This window comes from Arvicola amphibius, chromosome 1, assembly GCF_903992535.2.
Source record: "Arvicola amphibius chromosome 1, mArvAmp1.2, whole genome shotgun sequence".
NCBI classification, from domain to species: Eukaryota; Metazoa; Chordata; class Mammalia; order Rodentia; family Cricetidae; genus Arvicola; species Arvicola amphibius.
The window spans coordinates 159330185-159347748 of record NC_052047.1 but is presented as its reverse complement, the minus strand read 5'-3'; the positions used below and the strand labels follow the sequence as shown (position 1 = coordinate 159347748).

Here is a 17564-nt window from a genome sequence, read left to right as displayed (position 1 = left end):
GTCTAGAGACAATCCTATTTTCCTACAAATAAGCAAAACTATCATCCAGATATGTCCTATGCTGTTCTGAGCCTCCTCAAGCTAGCAAAATAGTTTCCCCACCTCTGCTTAAATTATTTCAGCACCTTAGAGAAATCATTTGCTAATCACAACCATGTTGGGAACAAATAAATGAGAACTAAGCAGAAAAAATAATAATAATTTGACTTTTCATCCTTTGCATTTGGAGAATTATGCAAGTTAAACAAATAATACATGTATATTCCTATATATGTGTCTATAATAAACTGTATGGATGTGTACATACATACATGTGCATGTGTAGAAGAGAGGCCAGAATGTTTCTAAACTCTCACTATTCATCTCTATAATGATGAGACTCCATACAGCTGCTGAGCAATCTGATCCCAAGGGGAACTTTGAAGGGCAGCCCCTACAGACAGCCAAATGTCTGGAAACCTTCCACGTGCAAGCTGTCAGTAGTGCTGGTGATGGCTGGCATGTTTAGATCTGGCTGGAGTTGTTACTAGAGCCTGAAATTCTATGAAGAACAAGGGAAAAACATGAACTGTTCAGCAGAGTGCAGGTGCCGGCTGCTCTGTTGTCCTGCCCCCGCTGGAGCCTGCACTTTGTACCATGCAGCACAAGAAGGTGTTAAAACTGGCCTCTACTTCCCTAAGAAGCTCTTAAGACTCTCACATGAGATCTGTGCTAGAGACCTTGAGGGGAGTCAGAGAAGGAGAGTAGACAAGGAAAATAGTGGTGATGCTGAGAGCATCTGTCCCAGATGCTCAACTGTAGCACTCCAACATCAGGACCATGAAGATCATCGGTCACCACCTTCTTACACTCAAAACTTACATATGATATTTTCATATTCCACTGTTCATTTTTTGCTTGAAAGTAGCAGTAATTAGATACTGACATTATGTACATGGGACCTAGTAACCTAAGACCGTGCCCCAGCCCCTTTTAGTTGCAATCCTCCTCCCTTCTGTGACTTCCTTATAGGTAAACTGATTGATGATAGATGGCATCCGACACTCTTAGGCGATCTTCATTTCTCCCATGGTGGGGTCCTCCCCATTGTTCCCTGTGGTACTTCCATTCACCCCATCCCTGCTGACCCCTCTTCTCTAAGCCACCAATTCTGGGGGTTCTGGTTTCATTACTGTGCCAAAGAGCTTCATGTCTACCTCATTGATTACTTAGTTAGCAGGTGCAGTCCTGGTACCTGCATCTGTATAAAGCCTCCACATCTCTCAAAGCACAAGCAGGTGCTTTATGCTTAGTAGACCTCATGACTGCACATCTTAGCAGCATCAGTAGAGAGCTTACTACACACCCGGCAATGGCAACTTCCTTTACAATCATTGTCTCTTTGGATGATTTCTTACTCTTTTGAAATACTTTCATAGTTGCAGTAACTATACATTTTGAATCTTTAATTGCTTTTCCTGGTGTCTTAACATTGTTGCCTCACCTCACGGTTGACTGAGAACACAAATCATTTTCTGTTTCTTTTGCGCTCTCCCTGTTCGAGGTAATGTCAAACAGAAAGTAGATTTTCACAACCCTTCTAAGTGGTATGATAACTAACTGGGTCAATTATGTGTTTCTGCAGGCTCAGTACACCTTACCCTTGACACTGGAAGTGTTTGGATTGGGGAATCTTTGCAAATATGTAATGCATGTGGAGAAGGGCCAAGTGTAAACAGGAAGTTAGTTTATGTTTTCTGGAAACCTTACACATGATAAATGTAATCATACACAGCATCATAGTGCCCCTACATTTTGACTGTTGCATGAAATCAAATTTGGAATTTCCCACAAACCTAGTGTCTCTTCTACAAAGTTCAGATTTTGGAGCTGAAGTTCATATTTGGGATTTGGGGGTTAAGGACATTTATTTTGTATTGGTGAAGTACACCAATCAATCAACACTGAAATCAGCACTGCAGACAGTCAGATACTTGAGCCCATTTGTCAGCCCTGTTCTACACATTAGTGATGATGTTCCACGCAGAAAGCACACTCTTGCTTCAGGTTGCTAAATGATGGCTGGCGAGAGACAGCTCTGCACCACTCCTCCATGGCAGTTCTCGGTCGGTCCAAAAATGGTGATGCATTCCCCAGGACACAGAATGTTTGATTTTCAAAGTCAAGATAGAAGCCGGGCATGGTGGTGCATGCCTTGAATTCGAGCATTTGGAAGGCAGAGGCAGTTCAGATCTCGGAGTTCGAGGCCACTCTGGTCTACAGAGCAAGTGTCAGGACAGCCAGGGCTAAACAGAAAAATGCTATCTCAGAAGTAAATAAAAAAATGAAGGAATGAATGAAACGTATTCAAACGTGGACACTTAGTGTCTTCGGAGCCCTGTCTGGAGAGAGTCCTCTCTAGCTTCGCTGGAAGCTGTCTGCTGGACCTTCCTGATAGATTTCAAAGGCATTTATGATAAATGCCACTCACTCTACTTGCACTCCCCGTCGATCACAGGTAAATGATCAGATTTCTTCCAAGCTTATATGGAATGCCTGTATGTTGGATGTTTTCTGTGTGTGTGTGTGTGTGTGTGTGTGTGTGTGTGTGTGTGTGTGTGTGTGCATGTTTGCACTGGATACCATCAAGCATTTTGCACATCTGACAGCTGGTAGCAGAAAGGCCCTCAGTCACTTCAGAAAACTCAAAAACTTACCAAAAAACTGCTTGCAAAAAAAATACATATATTGTTCCTCTTGTGCTGAGAAACATCATTTCTTTTTCCTCCCTAACTTTCTTTTAGGTCTGCTTTTGCAGACTGCTCTCTAAAGCCATTGCTGAAATTAGCAGAATCTGCTTTCAGCTCACATGATCGCTTGCTTGCACACTCAGTGATTAGCTTCTCTCAGCACTTCTGGTCCCGTCAGAAAATGGAAATACACCTGCCAGAGAGAATTATCAATCTTCCTGACTTCTCTTATCCATCTGACCATACGAAGCCAGTAAGCCTTTAGATAACTTTGAATTAAAACTCATTATGCTTCCAGAACAGGACAGTGCCGCTTCTTGTGAGCTGAGCTGCTTGCAAGAGGCCTTCTTATGAGGTCTCCATTGCTGCCTCCCACATACAAAGACAGAAATGGGCGTGCAGTCTGAAGGAATGCATCCAAGTGATGCAAGTTATTCACCCCTGTCTCCCCCACATGCTGGAGTGGAGCTGGCCCTTCCTCGCTCTACCAAGAAATGCATTTGTTCTCGGGTATATACTTAGGCAGCTTTGCTTCAAGATTCTCAAAGAGTTCTCTGCACATGCCTTATTCCCTCAGTAACTTTATAATTATTTTTTGAATATTAACTATTATTGCTGTGTTGGAAGTGGATCTTTGCTAACCCTACTCTTAGGCATAGAAGTTTGTGGTTGAGATCCATAATTGTATCCATGTTAATAATACCCTGGTTACAAAAGTTTTGTATATCACACAGGTGAGTTCTCCTTGATCTGGTGAAATGACTTTCAGGCTTACGTTTTGTTGAGTTTGGCATGAGATATATGCTAAGTAAGTGGCCCTTAGCAATAGAATAGCTCTGCCACAGCCAGCAGTGTGCAAGATGCCACCACAGTCAATTCATAAACTGTGTACATTGACTCTTAAGTAAATTTCGAAAGTTATTGATAACTTCAAAAATGTTAGAGGGGAAGAACCAAACTTTTTCATTACTATCACAATTTTCTAATAAAGACACCACACCTCTGGTGAATACGTGACTTTATGCCTGTTCTGCTCCTCCATCCTGTAAGTATTTACATAGACCAGACACCCTGTAGCCAGCTGGAGACTGCACCCTGCAGTTCTGAGGCTCATCAGCAGGAATAGGCAGTCAAACGAACTCACAATGGTAGAAAAACAAAATCAGTATTTTTGTATGTGAGGTGATTTTGACTATGAAATGTTTACATTATATTTTTTAAAAATCACTGTTGCTTCCAAGCTACTCAGCGTTATTATTTCCCCTCCTGACACCACATTTTAAACAGTTTATCTGTCTAATGAATTCACTGTCTAATTATTACTTCATCAGTATTTACCAACAAAACAGATAATGGCCTATCGAGCTACATGGAGTTGATGCATTGCCAACAAGAAAAATTAACAGGTAGAATAATTGACATCATATTTTCCTTCAGCTGTGTCCCACTTCTATAGACAGATGCACAATTCTGAGTATTTCCAAATACTAAAAATCTCCATTACTAACTCTATAATTTTGTCTATCCAAGTTTTTACGTTTATTAACTCTAGTCTAATGTTTCCTTCTGTTAAAATGTGGCTCCTCGGCCTCCTTGCTTTACGTCGGGTTTGAGTGCTTCATGAATAGACGGCGTTAGCTGACCTGTTGTGGGGTAGGAGGATGGATACACAGGAACAGAGTCAATGGAGCTGTTCGAGGCTCCAGTGATCCTGTTTAGAGATGCTTCAGGGACTGAAGTGACTGTCCAGTGCCTTTGCTCTCCCCAGCATCCTCCCCTTCAGACCCTCAACACACCAAGCAAGTCTTCAACCTTATTACTGAACTGAAGTGAAATGATAAGTTATGCTAGTTTAAAACCAGCAGATTGGGGAATACTAGACTAAACTTGGCGAGGGGGGGTGTAACATGAGGGCCTGCTTGGCACACAAACATCCAGTCTCATAAAAGCCATTGAAATGCTTTAAAGCCAGAGTTTGCCCTGGTGGCAGAGCCTAGGAAGCTGCACGGCTTTTTTTCTGCCCCTATTGCTGAAACGGGAAATCTCTCTATGGCACGTCCTAGCAAACAGCAAAAAGCTGTGTTAAACTCTCTTTCTCCTTTATTTAAAGCCCTCTCAGGTTTTTAAGTGAATTCAGTCAATCATGTTGGACACCACTCTGTAGTGATGAGGCCTTCCTTTTTGTTTAAACAGAAAAAGGGGAAATGATGTAGGAGGGTCTTCTATCTATCTGTTGTTTCATTGGTTAATTAATAAAGAAGACTGCTTGGCCTGATAGGTCAGAACATAGGTAGACGGGAAGACAGAACAGAATGCTAGGAGAAAGAAAGCAGAGTCAGGCAACTGCCATGAAGCTCCAGCCCAAGATGGACGTGGGTTAGAATCTTCCTAGTAAGCCATGACCCCATGGTGATACACAGATTACTAGATATGGGTTAAAGCAAGATATGAGAGTTAGCCAAGAAGAGGCTAGATATAATGGGCCAGGCAGTGTTTAAATGAATACAGTTTGTGTGTTGTTATTTTAGGTGTAAAGCTAGCCGTGCTGGAGCTGGGCAGGATGAAAAGCAGGCCTGCTCATCTCCTCACTACAGGGGGGGAACACTGTTGATTATGTGTAATAAAATGATATTGGGCTTGTGGGTGATAGTTACAGAAGGGAGAATTCACTGAAGACTTCTGTCACTTGACCTTTTAGAGTCCTTTCTAAAAAAACAAAAAACCTTGTTGATGAACCTGAAGTAATAATTGTCCATATTTATGGGAAGAGTGTAGCATTTTAATAGGTGAGTATAATGAGTATGAATCAAATCGGGATAATTTAGATTCTTCTGTCTTCTTATCATCCTTTTGTTTGGAGAGCCTGGATGCCCCCCCCTTATAAAACACATTATAGGTTAGTGTAAACTGTAGTCCCTGACTGAGGACTAGAATACTAGAATTTTCAGTTCTCCTTTTAGCTCTTTTACCTCCCCTTCTCCACCCTCTCTGCCCTCCTCCTTCACATGCATTCCCACTTGGTATTTCTCTCATGTTCAATATTCCTCATTCTGTTTTTAATAACATTATGTAACTGAAGCAAAATATCAGAATTATTCATAGACCAGTTTTGTTGAGGTTACTAATGACTTCATTTACTTGTAAGTTTTCCCCAGTATACTTAAGATATTTTGCAATGAACTTAACTTTTTTTTGTGATCACACTGCCTTTTTTCTTTCTCATTTTAATTGTTTCAATAGGAATATTCTATACATTTTCCCCCAGTCCCCTTCCTTTCTACCTTCTCCCCTTCCACCTTCCCCGCCATCCACTCTCCCAATTTACTCAGGAGCTGAACTTACTTTTTAATTAAGAAAAACACTTTAAGAAAAAACATAAATAATAAAGGTTGCAAAGCTATATATATTAGAATTTCCTATATGCATCCTTGCCATAGAAAAGTAAATTTATTTATATATTTTCAGTATGGCCTATCTAGCTCAGCACCTGGTAACAAAATAATGTATAGGTTTTCTCACCGGGGATATATAATCCTACTCAATGAACCATGACAGGATCCATCATAATTTCCTTAAACAAGAAAATTATAGGAAAAATATTTTCTTTTGCTTGTTAAATATTATACAATTATCAAACGGCATGAGACAAACTGTCACTGTGTTCTTGTACAATTTTTCTTTTTCATATGCTCTAATTTCCAAAGTTCCCATGAACCCTGTAAAGGAGTATCAAACCACTTCCTCCATCAAACATTTTATAATGAAGCTGGAGTACAAGGACACATGACTGATGAGTCAATTATCAGTTCAGTTAGTGACACGGCTTTAAAGCTGTCTGCCTTGTGCAGTGTCTGTCACACAGGGACCCCAGGGGATGGAGGAGGGACAGAGGGGTCGAGGGATGGAGGAGGGGCGGAGTGATGAGCAAAAGAGCAGATGGGTTCACAATTTATAGGACTACAAAGAAGACTTATGGACAGCATCCGTTGAATTTCAGTAAATCTATTGACTTTTTATTGATCTGATAATACTTTAGGAAGTATATGGACCAGCTAGGTGTTTGGGATCTCAGAGTAGACGGGGTTTAATTCAAAGGAGGAATTAGGACAGTTAGAACAAGGGATTTAAATGGGAAAAATCAGTAAGGCTGAGGGTCCAAGATTTCCCCAGACACTGGAACAGAGGACCTTCCCTGGAGCAAAGGATCAGTGAGGAGGTTGCTTTCACATTTGCATAGCCTGGTATCCTAGAGACATATGAATATTAAATAACCCATAGACATGGGCAGCTGAGATTTTTGCATAAAACAGTTAATGCAATAATTAAAAAATGTTTAGGCAAATCAGTTATAAGTTTAACTCTGTGTTGACTGTAAAGATATAAATGTGGATATAATATATATATCTTATATCTTACATGTAAGATACAATAATAAAATAATAATACTATATATATATATATATATATATATATGATTCTGAGTATTCAGCAGGGATCTCAGAGTATTTTTAGAAGGAACTGAGTCTGTAGACTTTGCTGCACTGTCAGTAAAATAATTATGTATTTAACTGATTTTTTGAAGACAACTATATCAAATGCAGTTCTAGATCAGCTCATAGTCTAATTGAAAACTAATGGAGGATTTGAAGACAAGAAGCTGGTATAAAAGTCTAGAAACTTCCAAATATTTTATGCATATAATCAAGTGCATTTTTATGTGCAAAAAGAAAGATAATTCATGCCTTTGGGGGTATTTAAGCTAATTACTAGATATGTCAGAAAATTGCTATTTCTCACATGTGAGCTCTAGTTACACTGAGAAATTGTGTACATTATCACTTTCTTTTAAAGCTAGTAGTAATTTTATCATTTTTAATACAAATGGTTATCAGTAGGATCTTGCATCGAAATGGTATGGGTTGGAATACAGCTCAACTGCTGACTCACTGGTCTCTCTGTGCCTCGGTTTCGTCATCCACGAGTGACAGCAGTCATCACACAAGCATCTTCAGATTGTTGAGAGGACTTAAATACAAAATGTAGACTAGGGTCTACCATATGGGAACACATCATAAATGACCTCTGTATTGCTAGTAATCATGCAGAATCGATGAACGATCCACACCGATCTTGTTTTCTTGTGATTATTTGGTTTGCTTTTCAAGTCTTGTTGGAAAGATAGTCAGGATAGCCTCAGGTTATGTCTGGGGTCTCTGTTGAATGGCCCAGTGAGTCAGTGTGGGTAGCGCTTGATCTGGCCACAGTAACGCTGACCTGCCTCTTGCCTTCCACAGTGAGCCATCTCTATGGATTTGGACTGATGGATGCGGAAGCCATGGTGATGGAGGCAGAGAAGTGGACAACTGTTCCTCAGCAGCACGTTTGTGTGGAAAGCACGGACCGGCAAATCAAGTAATGCTTGCTGTCTGCCAGCAGCCAATGCCCAAAACCAGGCCAGCGCAAGTGCTATTGAACATGGAAGCCAGAAGCTTCTGTAGTTTCTAGTGTAGTTATAAAACTGAGATAGAGTGTTCTACCCAACCATCCTTCCAGGGGAAGCCCTGTGCTAGTGGGCTGCCCTACATTTCCTGCTTGTCAGTGTCCTTGATTGATGGAGCAAGAATTCTTCAGGTCTTTATGTTCCTCAAACCCACCCACATGCTACATAGTTCTCTGGAGTAATATAGAAAGCGAATGCTCTCGCTCATCCCTCAGTGTCAAACCCGCTCACCTTATTTCTGCCATGTGTTTTGTTCATGCCCTGCCTCTCTCTCCTGCCAGGACCATTCGCCCCAACAGTGCTGTGCGCTCCATCTACAAAGCGTCGGGCTGCTCGGATAATCCCAACCATCATGTCAATTATCTGGAGCACGTGGTTGTGCGCATTACCATCACACACCCTCGGAGGGGAGACCTGGCCATCTACCTGACCTCACCCTCGGGAACCAGATCCCAGCTTTTGGCCAACAGGTACCTTCAGGGCCTCTGCTTCCCAGGGTGGCGACTGCAGCTGTACTTGCTGTTCCTCGAGGTAGACAGAAATCGTTGCTCTGTATTCTCATCCTGGGAACCAATCGAGTAGCCCCCTTGGATGCCATTCTCTCTCAGTAGGGTGGGAAGCTCCCCAGCGTCCATAGGCAGGGAAGGGTGGCATTCTATAGCTGGGTGCTGAAAGGTTTCTGCAGAAGGGACGAAAGCCGTTTGTTCTTTGTTCTAGAAAGGAATTTCAGAGCACTGAGACGCAGCCCTATTATGTGTCTAAAGGACATTTTACACAAATGAGCCTCAATCACTGTGACACAGCGAAGGGGAAAGCGACAGGAACATTTGCAGACGAGAGTGAATGGGAGCGTGGACTCTCAGATCTTCAAGTGCATTCCATTTCTGTGCTTGGACGTCCTGTGTTCTTCTCATAAAACCCACCTTCTGGCCATGGGGACCCCTCCCCAGGGGAGGGGGACTTAATACTGTAACAATGAAATAAAGCTTTGCCAGAACCAGTATGTGCGTGGAAGAGATGTGAGGATTCCACTGCACCAGGCCCTGAGGCGCTCCCTCTGTGCCCTCCCCCTGCTGTGGACAAAGGGCCTCAGCTGCTGCCTACAAGCTAATTACCCTACCTGCTTCAACCCAGCAAACTGCTTGATTAATGGAGGCCTCCACAGCTGTTGTTACCAAAGCCAGGGCAGGCCTCGCTTGCTTGTGTTTTTTTTTTTTTTCTTTCTCTCTTTTCTATGTCATTATTCATCTGAGTATAACTTGAAACGGTATCCTGGTGAAGAACACTGGGAAGCTCAAAGACGGACTTCACCTACGCATACCCCTTAGGTGCTGAGTTCCTCCTTGCCTTGCAGAAAACCAGCCTCTCCGCTGTTGCTTCTTGCTGGGAAAACCCAGCCCCCTTTCCTGGTTCCTACTGCACTTGGCCATCTATTATTGACTTCCTACAAAATGACTTCCCCAAGGAAATCCGCTATGGATGCCATCACGGGCATCTGGTGGCCTGCAGGGTCACTGGCTTCAGGGCACACACATGTTCCTCCACATCTGCTGGGCTGTTTGCAGAGTTCTGAGTGCAAGACTACTCTAGAACTTGCATCCCTGACCTGCACTCAAAGGTTTGCCTCAACCTCCCGTTCAGGTTTGCAGCAGTGTCGTGACCTGAAGCATCTTAAGGAGTTGTTCTCTGTGTATCTCCTTCTGAGTCCTGAGGACATGCTCCATCAGAAGGCAGGAGCAGTCTGGAGAGAGCTGGGGGCACTGAGAAACAGAAAAGTCGTGATGAAATGCAGTTATCTCCAGCTCCCCCTAAACTCTTCAGAGTAGCTGGCCCTTTAAATGTGAAATAGCGCACCTGGCCCCAAAGCCACCCATGGCACCTCTGCCATGCTTGTACTTCTCCCTGGGAATATCCCTCCTACCTAGGCAGCTAAAGCAAGACGGTTTCTTCTGCACCTGACACAGTCCGAGGACTCCATTTTATTACAGGAAATCACTCCTCACTGTCTCTTAGTTTCTGACTTTTGACGGGGAGACCTTGCGCCCTATCTGCTTGGCCTGAATTCAGAGCAGAGCGCCAGCATAGAATGCAAAGAACAGAGTGGGGGGCAGGGGACAGGCACAGAAGAGAGGAGTGGAAAAAAAAAAACCCTGCTGTGCCCCTGGTGTCCTTCATGTTGATCTCCAAGACAATTCTCTGCCTCAAGGAAGAGGTGACTCTGTCAGGAATTTAGAAGGCATCTGTGTGCCCACGATTATTCCTGAGAAGAGGGAATCGTGGCCACCCCAGCAGAGTGTGGTGGTACCTGCCTTTAACATCAACTCTAGTGAGGCTGAGACCAGAGAATTGTGAGTTCAAAGCCAACCTCAACTGCATAGCAGAGACTTGTTTCAAAAATTAATTATTAATTAATTAAAATAGAGAAGGAAAATGGATATTCTAAGCAAAGATTACAGTTAAAAAGTAGGAATTATAATTTTGAAGCGAAGTTTCTCTAGCCAGGCCCTTAGAGGTCAACCGTACTCCTTGGGTCGCAGAGGTTTCCCATCTCATGCGTGCTCACCCTGCCTGCTTACTCACCTGCCTGGCGCTGTGGAAAGTCTCCATGGTTTTTTCGTCTTGTTTTTTGTTTGTTTGGTTGTTTTCGGTTTGGTTTGGTTTTATTCCATTTTCTTTTGGGTTTTTTTTTTTTTTTTTTTTTTTTTTTGAGATAGGCTCTCACTGTGTAGCCCTGGCTGGCCTGAAAGTGTTTTTTATGTAGAACCAGGCAAGCCTTGAACTCACAGATCCACCAGCCTGTGCCTCCGGAGTGCTTGGATAAAGGCATGAGCCACCATACTCAGCTTCCTGCAAGGATTTTGAAGCAGTCCCTCCACCCAGGTTTTCCTCACAGCCCACTATAGACACCAAAGTGTTGCTAGCAGCTTGACCCAAGGGGCTCTCTACAGGTCATGGTCTTGTGAGCCTCCCCGCAGGCTCTCAATTCACTGAGGAATTTCTTCCCAGTCACTTAGGGGTTGACCTCTGTGGTTCCTGGACAGTCTGGTGTCTGCAAAGCCCTCACTGTACAGTTACATCTGTGGTGGGCTGTCTGGAGCCCCTCAGTGCCTCCCTGTCCCCACTGATGGGCAGCTCCTGTGGTGAACAGCTGTTGGGAGAATGGTTTACCCAAGCAGCTAGCTGCAGGTGCTGAGTGCTGGAAGGCATTCAGCCGCACGCAGAACTCCAGGCCAGTCTGAGCTTTGGGCCCCATTAGCCCAGCAAGCATGCTCCCCTGGCAAGCCACCACTGGTGATTTCATAGATTGGAGCCATGGGTCAGCAGTACTGTCCTGGGGTGGACAAATGGCCATGTCTTAACCTCTTCTTCTCCTGCCATCCCTGCCTCCCTGCCTACTCAAAAGCCAAACTGTGACTTCAGAGCTCATGGCTTACTCCTAAGAATCTGGAGGTCGGACTAGAGGGTTGAAGGGAAGCTGGTGGTTCTGGGACTCTGAAAACTCTTAGATGAGAGCGCTATAGTGGTATATTATTTGTGTTTCAATAAATAAAGCATGCCTGAAGATCAGAGGGCAAAGTAACCATGCTAATCAGCCATATAGGCATGGAGTGGTGGCATACTCCTTTAATCCCAAAATTTGGGAGACAGAGGCAGACAGATTTAGTTCAAGGCCACCCTGGGCTACACAAGATTGAATCTGTTTAAAAGAGAAACAGAGTTCACACAAAGGTGACCCCAGCACTTGGGATCACATGCCTTTAATCCCAGCACAAGGGAGGTGGAGACAGGAGCAATATGGCTGGGGTGTGGAGTTTTCTGGATTCGTGGTAACAGGATCTTGCCCATTTTCGGTATGAGATAGAGATAAGAGCCAGGGGCTGGCTGCTTTGCTTTTCTGATCTTCAGGTTGAACCCCAATATCTGTCTCTGGGTTTTTCTTATGCTACAGAGCACTTTCAAATACTGTGTACAATACTGTGTACAGAGTTTCCCAACAGAACCTTGTCTCACCAAATTCTTCCATCCACTAGACTTGTTAGAATTTTGGACAGCTCCTCTCCAGACCTCCCCTCCCATCAAACTGCATTTTAGACTTAGCTTAATTTGCTGGCTCTTTGTTCCAGTTTTTAGCCTCAAAATGAAAGCTGAAACTTTGCCTCCCTTCCTAAATTTGATTATGGAAACATATCTCTGATTCTAATTATAGTCTCAAGGAGAGAGAAGTTACATTTTACAGCCTGCAAAACCCAATGATTGTGTATAAAATGTAGTAATTATACTTTGAACATTTTTGTCACTGTCCTCCCTAAATGTTCAGTGGGAAACTGTTGACAGTGGTAGACATCATGGCGTATAAATGTATTTGTGGCCCGCAGTAAAACGCTACTTTTGCAATGATCCTGTTACCTTCACTCAGAGCAAGACAGAGCTGGCTTTCCCTTGATCCCACTGATGTCTGTGTTTGAATCTAGAGAAGTAAGTTTCCTCATGAAATAGATGCATTACTCTCTGACTCCCAAGCTCGGTGCAAGTGTTGAATAAGATGATGTACAGTACGTCTTTAACTGGGGCCTAGCATGGAAGTATGTAACAAGCGGTACCCTACTCAGACAGTGCTTCTCCAGACACCCAGCCAGGGCCTTATCCAACACTGATGCCTGAGCCCTGCTCATAGGGCTGATTCTGTGGTTCTAGGGTGAGGTCTAAGAAGCCCTATTTCTAATAAGCTAGCTGAGATTAGATCCGCCTACTAATAGACCACCCCTTAAACCCAGTTAAAAGATCACTCAGATTTTCTTGGTTTTGTGTTACGAAATAGCTTAAATGTGGTATCATCCCGATGCTGTGCAAGTAATTTGCAAAGGCATTTACAATGCAAAACAGACTCCTGAATAAGAACCATGTACTCTATAATGAAGTCAGTCTTCTGAAAGAGGAGGCACTTCACATACCCCAGAAACCCACCAAAGGGGATGTGTTTTCAGGCTAATGAAGGACTTCATAATATGTTTGTTGGAACTTGACATTTAAGGGGGATAGTTCCATTTAGATATTCAAAACCTCTCTAACACTAATACCAAAACAGTTCCTTTTAAAAAGACATTATTTTGACAATTTTTAATTGTGTGTGTGTGTGTGTGTGTGTGTGTGTGTGTGTGTGTGTGTGTAAGGTGCCCATAGAAGTCAGAGGTGTTAGATCCCCTGGAGCTGGAGTTACAAGTGATTGTAAGCCACCCAACATGGGTGCTGGCACCTAACTCAGGTCCTTTGGGAGAGCAGTAAGTGCTCTTAACTGCCAAACCAGCTCTCCAGCCCCCAAAACATTTCTTAAACATTTTTAGTAAGAAAAAGAAGGAAGCAAATAGCATGTTTTAAATATCAATATCATAAACAATCTGATATACTTGAGCGCAGTGAGAACTTGGAACTGTCAATAAGCCTCTCCCCCAAACTGTGACAAAGCACTTACAAAGTAAAAGAGGAGAGAAAGCCCTTCCAAGAATGCAGGCTGATGTTGAACTGTAGTGATAAATACTGTTTGAATAGTAGATGGTGATTCTGAAATTAGGACCATTTTCAGTCTTGGAAATAATTATAACGCACGGTTTCCAGTACCCATAAAATGCCTTGTTATTTGGCTGCCACACCTTCTTGGAAGCTTGTTGTAGCTGTGATATATTGACTAGACTCTTAAATGAAAGGAGGGGAAAAAAATCTCCTGCTAATTATATGAGTTATTTCCTGATGTGCTACACATAATGGCAGGCTCTTCTAGCGGGCTTCATCCAAAGTAATTAGTTTGAAAACCACTCACCAGCATAGGCTGGGGCACCATCTTAATAAGTGGGTGTAATTTGTGCCAGTTGCACCTCTCATTTCATTGAGCCCACAATTAGGAAGTCAGTCGTGACAGAGCTGACTTCTCTATGCTATAGCAGAAGCGGATCTGGACATGGTGATAATCGGCTCTGGCTTTTAGCACACCGGCTCTGTTGTCACCATCTTATCCACACTGAAAATGTTGGAGTGTCATCTGTGTCTGCTGGTGGCGCAGCACAGGTATGCAAAGTGGGCATTAGACTTCTGGGGTGGCCTGGAAAAAAACCTCCATTAGAATCTCTTTAACAGAGAGCCTGGGTTTTGCAGCTGAATATTTTATAGACAAAATACACTCCCTGCAATGCCAAGCCAATCTACAAGCTGCATTCACTTTTCCTACTAAAAAAGAAAGAAATGCAGTTTTAATTACGATGCTAATGCTAAAAGACAAAAATTATCCGAATGTTGAATCAAAATCAGAATATATCCCATTTAAACTACTGCTGCTTAGGAAGGCCAAGGTAAGACTGATGTATTTGCCCAGTTAGCTGACGCAGAAATCTTTGTCTGTCTTGTTCCCCACCAGCTCTTGGCAGAATGTCAATGTGTGTCTAGATGCATTTTCATTCCTTGACTTTTAGATTCACATGAAATTAATGAACATCACAAATCTGTAAAGTGGAGAGGCCAGGAAAATGCCTGAGCATATATGCACAGACAAAGCAAATACATATCTCAACTTTGAAACAGTTGTCTGAATGTGATATTACAAGTATCTCTACTTGGCATTAATTCTTTGTTCCAAATGGGATCTGAAAATGGTCAGCAGCAAGGGACTGATTTCAAGAAAGGATCACAAGGAAGGAACACAGGGCCTGCCAATCCAGCCAGCCAGGAATTGACCCCTGAACAATTAAAAGTTGACTGAGATTTTGGAAGCAAATCAGTGACTTCAAATCTCCTTTGCAAATTTTGATCTGCGGCTGTGAGCCCAATGTCCTGTCTAAACTGTTTGAGCCTTGCTTTCAAGTTCTTTCTTGGAGGAATAGTCTGTGACAACTTGCCTATGGTGCCCTCAGATGGCATAGTAAGCTCCATGGATTAATTAGAGTTCAAGTTAGGGCTGCAACAAAGAAGAAAGGAGTCGTTCTAACTGGATTTCCCTCCCAATATTCCCCGATAGCATCAGAGACAGCTTCTGGTCCCTGCTTCCAAGCTGGTCCCTTTTGATAACTTACAAACATCCCCCTTTTAAGAGTGCAAAATGCTGGGTGGTAGTGGCACACACCTTTAATCTCAGTACTAGGGAAGCAGAGGCAGGCGGATCTCTGTGAGTCCACAAGTACTAGTTCCAGGACATCTAGGACTGTTACACAGAGAAACTCTGTCTCAAAAAACCAAACCAAACCAAAGTGTAAGTCAATCACATAATGACCCGAGAAGTTCTTGGTGATGTCTAGTTTTAAGCCATAAACTCGTGAGATGAACCCTATTGTTCAGTGGATTGTGGAATCTCTGTTCACTTTATCCTCCTTGTTCTAGCGAGGAGAAATTACTGTGAGGAAGTGCTCCTGTTTAGAAGATACCACTAAGGAAATAAGGCACAGGATGTGATATGGGTCCTGTTTAGGGGCTAGTTAAACCAGGTAACATACAGCTACGCTGACAGGACAGGATGACAGGCCTTCACAGGCAGATTGGGTTTATTGCCAGCCATTCACTGCACCAGGAACAAAGCATATTTGCATATTCTCAAAAGCTAAGCTACCTTCCAGAAGAGGCTCCATTGACTTTGGTTTCCTTCCGGCTCTCTGAAATCACTTATTGACCATGGGACAGCTGAAGAGCGCCACTTGATTGCCCCTTTCTTTCTTGCAAAGGCACAGGAGCAAGTGGGTGGTGATTTTACTGCCCGTTGATTTTCTAGAAAATATTGCTAAGTCAGCCACTTACCTACCCACACAATCCAAACGCATGCCTCTGAGCCCTGCAGCTTTAGAAAACAGCTACCACTTTGGAGGGAATCCCAAACATATTGACAATGTTTCTTTTCCTAAATCAGGTTTCTAACAATAGTCTTTAAGGAGATGGGAGCAGTTCTCTCTGGCTTTCTGGAAATACACATTTTCTCCCAGGGAAGATCTGCATAGAAGGCCGCATAGCTACCCATTTACTCCATAGTCAGGTGACTGCCAAATGGCAATAAGTGACCAGTGACCTGAGAGAATAACCAGAGACATGTCCCTTCCCTTTTGCCTCCGTGACACTCAGTGTATTCTTCTTGGTACACATAATTTTGAAATACAAAAAGAAAAATATGTCCATACCCCAATTTTTTAAATTTCCAGCATGTGTTCCATCTTCTCAAAATCTTTATCATCTTTTGGACATTTGTAGTCACTTCTTTCTTATCTGGCTATATAAATGACATGTCTATTTTTTTTCTCTGTGCAGCCCTGGCTGTCCTGGAACTCATTCTGTAGACCAAGCTGGTCTTGAACTCAGAGATCCACCTGCTTCTATCTCCCAAGTGCTGGAATTAAAGGCGTGAGCCACCACCGCCTGGCATGACACGCCTATTTTTGACGTGCTCACTTATATATTAGCTCTTAATACCTCTTAATTCTTGCTAAAGATTCCATTAAATTTATTGCTCTATGTGTTTTGTATCCTCTGCATGACACCACAGGAAACATCTCTCTATCTCAAATAGAAGAAATATTTCAGATAAGGGGATTTAAAACTTATACAAATTAGAAGCTCCAGAAGAGAAGGATCCCAACTAGGATTCTAGATGAAACTCTAGATCAAATGAAATTAATAAGTAGAAACTTTGCTTTTTTGTTATTGTTGGTTGGTTAGTTTATTTTTGAGGCAGTGTCTCACTAGGACTCCTGAAGCTCTCTGGCCTCGAACTCATGGAGATGTGCCTGCCTTGGTCTTCTAAGTATAAAAATCTTAACTTTCATAAGAAAAACTCTGTGAGTTTTGACAAATCTTTATTGCTGCATGACTGCACACCACTGCTTCCAAAACCTCTCACTCGCAAACATCCTCCCCTGCTTCTTGCATTGTCTTCTCCCAGATACCTAAGTCCTTGCCCCTTCTAGGACGTGTATGGCTTGAGTCGTATAATATATAGTCTTTTCATCTGGCTTTTTGTGTGTCAAATAGTGTTTAGGAAATTTATATGCGCATGTCATACTTTGCTTATTGACCAGTTTGTGGGGGCTTTATAGAGGGCTCAGAAGCTCAAAGCATGTGCACTCCAATCATGAGGATCCAGCATCCATGTTATTCCAAGCCAGTTATTCCAGCAATGCCTATAACTCCAGCTCCAAGGTAGGTAGAGACAGTAAGATCACTGGGTTTTCTGATTTCCAGCCTAGCTGAGAAAAATTCAAACCCTGACTCAGGAGGGTACCCTTCCTCAAAAGGAACAGGCAGAGAGTGATGGCCTCACAACACACAAACACACAAATGTGGCGCAAACACACAGACACAAATGAATAAAT

The 17564-nt window shown here is 42.9% G+C and overlaps 1 protein-coding gene across 1 annotated transcript in view; it reads left to right on the top strand.

Moving 5' to 3' along the window:
- Positions 1–17564, top strand: part of Pcsk5 (proprotein convertase subtilisin/kexin type 5) — a 418647-nt gene that overhangs the window by 254582 nt on the left and 146501 nt on the right. Inside the window, 2 exon segments of the mRNA XM_038321071.1 lie at positions 8024–8141; positions 8511–8699. Of these exon segments, the coding sequence (XP_038176999.1) occupies positions 8024–8141; positions 8511–8699 (307 nt within the window).